The sequence below is a fragment of the Cariama cristata genome, unplaced genomic scaffold (genome assembly GCF_000690535.1).
Source record: "Cariama cristata isolate BGI_N322 unplaced genomic scaffold, ASM69053v1 scaffold9615, whole genome shotgun sequence".
NCBI lineage: Eukaryota > Metazoa > Chordata > Aves > Cariamiformes > Cariamidae > Cariama > Cariama cristata.
Genome location: NW_009616950.1, coordinates 2,506 through 7,850, shown reverse-complemented (window position 1 = coordinate 7,850; position 5,345 = coordinate 2,506). Strand labels below are relative to the sequence as shown.

General features: G+C 38.1%; 1 protein-coding gene across 1 annotated transcript in view; it reads right to left on the bottom strand.

The window, feature by feature from the left end:
- Positions 1–4,722, bottom strand: part of FAM96A (family with sequence similarity 96, member A) — a gene marked incomplete at its 5' end in the record, with an annotated part of 5,678 nt that extends 956 nt beyond the window's left edge. The window contains 4 exons of the mRNA XM_009700348.1: positions 325–370; positions 2,177–2,226; positions 3,969–4,133; positions 4,661–4,722. Of these exons, the coding sequence (XP_009698650.1) occupies positions 325–370; positions 2,177–2,226; positions 3,969–4,133; positions 4,661–4,722 (323 nt within the window). The remainder of the gene's footprint in view (positions 1–324; positions 371–2,176; positions 2,227–3,968; positions 4,134–4,660) is intronic.
- Positions 4,723–5,345: the final 623 nt, after the last annotated feature.

Genomic DNA, 5,345 nt, shown 5'->3' with positions numbered 1-5,345 from the left:
ACCCATTTTAACCCCTGAAAGAACCGGGGGGTTTTTTTTTTTTTTAAAAAAAAACCCCCCCACCACAACAAGCATACCTTCACAATACAAATTCAGCTTTTGAAACAGCCTCAACTACCTGTTTCGTTTTAATGTCCACCACAACAAGCATACCTTCACAATACCAATTCAGCTTTTGAAACAGTCTCAACTACCTGTTTCGTTTTAATACTTCAACAGTATATTCATTTCTGAAAAGGATAGTAAGGCAGTGGAAGAAAAGGACTTCTCAAAAGAGCACAAACACAGAGCCTAAAGCAGCACTCATTCATAAGCTCTACTTACTGTCTTCTTCAGTGGAATGTGTACCTTCAGATATGTAGATTTCCAGCTAGAGGAGAGATCATTAACATTAGATGAATACATCAATGGTTGAATATATTCGTTACTGGAAGAAAAAAACTGTACAGTACACATACAATTCATGTAATTCATACTTCTAAAAATGTTCACAGACAATGAAAGGGGATTGATGTCAAGAGCTGATCTTAGACTTCACCGCAACACAATCACAAGACAATCTCCTCCCCCCTTTCAGAGAGGCCCCAATAATCTTTCTTCAAGATTGTGAAGGCATTCACTCCTCACTGTATCAACTGCTCTTGTGAAAAAGTAATTGCAGTTAGACTACTGGAAACGGAGTGGAGAATTGGCACTACTTGCTCAACAAGTTCTCTGCAGGCCACAATTGAGGAACAATTTGTTTAAAAGGCACCAGAATTGCAAGTGTCACTTTCACAAGCTAAGCACACTTGAAAAGACATCCTTAGGAAGAGATTCCTAATAAGATATTTCTAATAAGTTTTGCTCAATGATGAGAATCACAGATATTCTATTTGAAAATGGTAGTGTAATGCAGTATCTATTTCCTGCATAGGAAGAGTTTATAAGGCTAGAATCTAAACAGACCTAAATCACCTTCATGCATTTAACAGGCCTGGGAAAAACAACAACAAAAAACCCCTCACACACTGAACTGCAAGATCTCATAAAACTGATGTACCAAAGGAAAACCAAGTAAACAAATCCTACGCCTTTTATCTTGTCTTTAGCTGAAGCTAAACCTATTTGTTACTCTATGCCCAGCATAACAAATCATTGTCTACCTAATTTTCTAGAAATGCAAGTCTCGCTTTACACTGTTTAACTGGAAAGATGAAGCTAGCAACTGTAAAAACAAAACAACAACAAAAATTCAACACCAGAAATCCTGGGCTAATCAATTTATACTTAAATTATTTCAGGCAAGTTTCTGAAGGTCTATAAAAGACCATGTTTGTCATTAAAGATCTACTCTTAGCTCCTGCTAAGACCCAAACAGCTTTCTGTAAGGCCATATTAACCCTCTGTTTCCTATATAGTTTCTTACACTCCAGCAGCATAGCTAGGGCTGGCCCCTGTTCGGGACAGCACGCTGACCAGGGTCAGGCCCGTATGCCATCTATACAACAGTTCCTAAGACACAGGTCATAACGAGATTCCCTTGCTGCAGTTCCAGTTTTGAATTCTGCAGTTCTTCTAAACTCTAATGAACCTGTTCCGAAGTTTTTACTTCCTAGATGATGCCAATATAAAGTAGTGGAATTCCCCTTAATCAGTTTCAAACTGACAGCAGAGTAGTTCTCTCGTTTCCAGGGCTGCCCGCTCACAGAGGGTTGGTCCACTGGAGACAACTCTCAGATATTCCAAATGGTACAGCGGAGTCAGTAACTATTAAAATTTTATATGTATGAAGCTTAGATATATTGAAATATTGCAGAAAGCCAAATTCTTTTTCCCCAAGGCAAGAGTATGCCTTCCATTCTTTGTAACATTGGATTTGAAAACACCCTGTCTTCCACCAAGCAGGAACCCAAATGACAGCTAGTGAGGAAATCCCTTGAAACACAGTGTATTTCAGAAGTGCAGCAATAAATGCTCTTCTGTAAAGGAAAGGAAGAACGACAGTTATTCACAGATCCTTTCAGGTGCTACACTGTACTGCAACATTCACTCCCTCCAAAGGCAAATCACCAGCTTTAAGACCCCATCCTTAACCACAGCTTGCACATTACTTGATCCTGCAGCATACACTCTATTAAAGAGAACTTGGCATACATTTATGTAGTTTAAAGCAAGTTCCACAATGGTACTTTACCTTATGTCTAAAAGGCAAACATCTCTGAAGTTTTATTCTTAAACAAAGGCCTGTTCAAACAAAAGAGAGAAGAGATTTTCCTGTAAAATTCAAGGTTAGAGGTGCATTTTCAGAGAACCCATATTTAACGATCAAAAACCACCAGTATAATTGACAACCTTCTCCTTTTGTATTCTGAGCAGCACAAGCCACAGCGGAGACTAAATAATTTGTGGTTTGACCCTTTGGACGTAGCTTCTTAGTTAAGCTCTAACTGCCTTACAAGCTTAGGAGGTCTCTAGTCTCTAAACATCTCCTAGAAACACTAAATACAGACGAATTCCTCCACTTCCAGCTTTCTTCTACATTTTTGATAGAGCTTCCCAGTTGTCACTGTGGCTGCACCTGTACTGGGAAGAATGTTTGGTTTGTTTACTAACATTTGTTAAAAAAATCCAACATAAATTGCTTGAAGAATACAAGCCTGCAATGACTTGGGGGCAATTCAAGCTCATAACTTCACTATTTAATGTCTAATGTACAGACTGAGGAGAGGAGTGGTGGCGTTCATCCTTGGGAGCGAGATCTAAGCCTGGGGACACCCCTAGCACTAGCCCATTGCAGTTTCCCCACAAGGCCTGGCTTTGCCACGAAGCTACCCATGGACAAAGCTGCACCACAGCCCCAATTTGTCCTCAGGCTGAGCCAGTGGTAACAGCAACGGAAAATATTCCCCAAAAGAACTACCAGCTTCGAGTACTCTGTACAGATAAGGAAGTTGGGGGGGAAAGACCTGTTTACTGCCTACATTCTTCCATATATTACCCAACTATTTAATACAGTTACCATAACCCTTTCCTGTAACAGCATGAGGAACTGTGCTTCAGAGGTCACACAATACTGGTAACGATTGCACAATCAAACGGACAAAGATCTGGCTGACAATTAAGTCCTGAGAACATGATTAGCACAAAGTTTAAGATTTAACATGTACATCATTGATCCTCAGGTCTGAGCCTTAACCCACTGACGCTCCTAATGGGGTCAAAATATAAATACATTATTACTGTTTGGCATGCTAATGCTTTACTTTCTACATAAAGCTGCAAAGGCTTATTTGGGCATAAATACATGTACTTCTTCATTAAAGACTTACTTTCCCTTAAATATTTAAAACAGACTAAGAAATCTTAGTATTGATATATAATGGTAAGAGTTGCTAACCTTGATACATTTAAACAAATCATTTCAGACATCTCAGATGTGATCTTTCAGATGTAATCTCATCACAAATAATAAGGAAAAATAAAAAGCAAAATAAGCCAGTGTAGATTCTCATTCAACTTAATTGCTTTCAAACTCCTAACAGTTCAGAACTCTTTTTTTGTATTCCTGGATTGCATGTGGGGTTTTTTGTACATGTGCGGGCATGGAGAACAGCCTATAAGATAAGGGAAAGGGAAACAATCAAGAAGTTTTAACATTTTTTTGAACGTAAGAGCTGACCAATTTTCAATTTAACACTACCAAAATAATTTGGAGAAAATAAAGAAGGAATTCTGTAGCACTTCCTAGTAGATTTTTGAGAGCTTCTCTTTGAAGAGTTTCCCTAACTTGATAAAAACAGATGGATGTCCCCACATTTCTTCTGTTTTTTTGTTTGTTTGCATTGCTAGGAGGATTCTCAAGATGAAATCCCTGGTCAAATTGCTGGCAAAGCAATACTGAATTTTAACTAAGACTGATGCTATCTGGATAATCTAAAATTAACTTTAAGCTCATCGTTACAGATTTAATGAAACAGAAATCTTACCAATGAGAGTAGCCAAAGAACAATGAGGTACTGTTGGTGTAAACCTGATGATAACCAGATATTCATCTTCACCTATCTCCTGCACTTCAACACAGCTTTCTGTTACCACTTCCAGTTCTTCTAAAGTATTAGGTTTCTCCGGGTCCCGGATAGTACGGATTATATCTAAAGCAGAAGACAAGTGACCAACAATAAAGTAGCTTTCCTGAATTTAATAAAAGGTACTTTTATTAGAAACCATCTTCCCAGCATTTTTTATTTTGCTCCTCTTCATAAAAGACAGAACTGTAAATATCAGTGATACATTATCTCACAAATTGCTTCAGAACCGGGCAAATTGAGGCATTTGTTGTTCACTGTGCACATATTTTTCACATTCCAGTTCTAAACTTGCTACTATTTTTACCATCCCATTGTAACAAATAGAAATCAAAACGTGCCAGTTAAAGGATAGGCGTTACCTTTGGAACTACAGGTCATATAATATTAGCCTATCCAAAAGATATACATAGATGTAGTATTTCAGATAGGTTTGCTTGCCTTTCAGGTTTTTCAAAATCTAAATTACTAACCAGATAAGCCAGATTTCCTTCTCATCTTCTCTCCACTTCCCAGCCTGGGCCTTACAGATAAGATTTTGAAGCCATCTTAAGGAAAGCCAATACAAAAAGAATGCACTAATCCATATTTACCTGTACCAATGGTCAATTCCTTAGCTTGTAAAATGTGGGCATCAATTAGGTTTAATACATACCTGTATAGAAAATGATAAGCAGCATTGCCTTTACAGAAGCAATCTGTTCTGGATGAGCTTAAGGAGGTTTCATCACACAGTGAAACAGAATTGCATTTATTGTTCCTTTTCCATAGAGCAAAGGTTTTAAAGTAACATTCAAAAGCTACAATATTTGATTATAGGACACTGAAAAATAACGCGTAAGAGACTATATGAATTCAGTAAATTTCCTAAGAGCCCGAAAAAAGTAAGTCTCTGCATTTCAATGTGTTTGCTGAGTAATGTAGCACAGAAGGAAAGGCAATGAGATCTCTAGCCTATTCACATCTGTTCCCAGCATAACTTGAAGAAACACTAATTTTGACAGTGAGGGCTAAACCTAGAATTTCCCAGCTGTCACCTCTCACTCACTTCTGCCTTGTATGCAGTTGTTCACCCCTTAGAAACGCAAGTACAAGCATTTCTGGTATAAATAAGGTAACTAAAGGAATACAGGTTAAGATTGGGTTAAAAAAAAAGAAATAAAAAAAAAAAACGGGTAGGTACTTTTAGCTAGCTATAGAATCATAGAATGTCCTGAGTTGGAAGGGACCCTCAAGGATCATCAAGTCCAACTCCTGTCTCTGCGCAGGACAACCCCA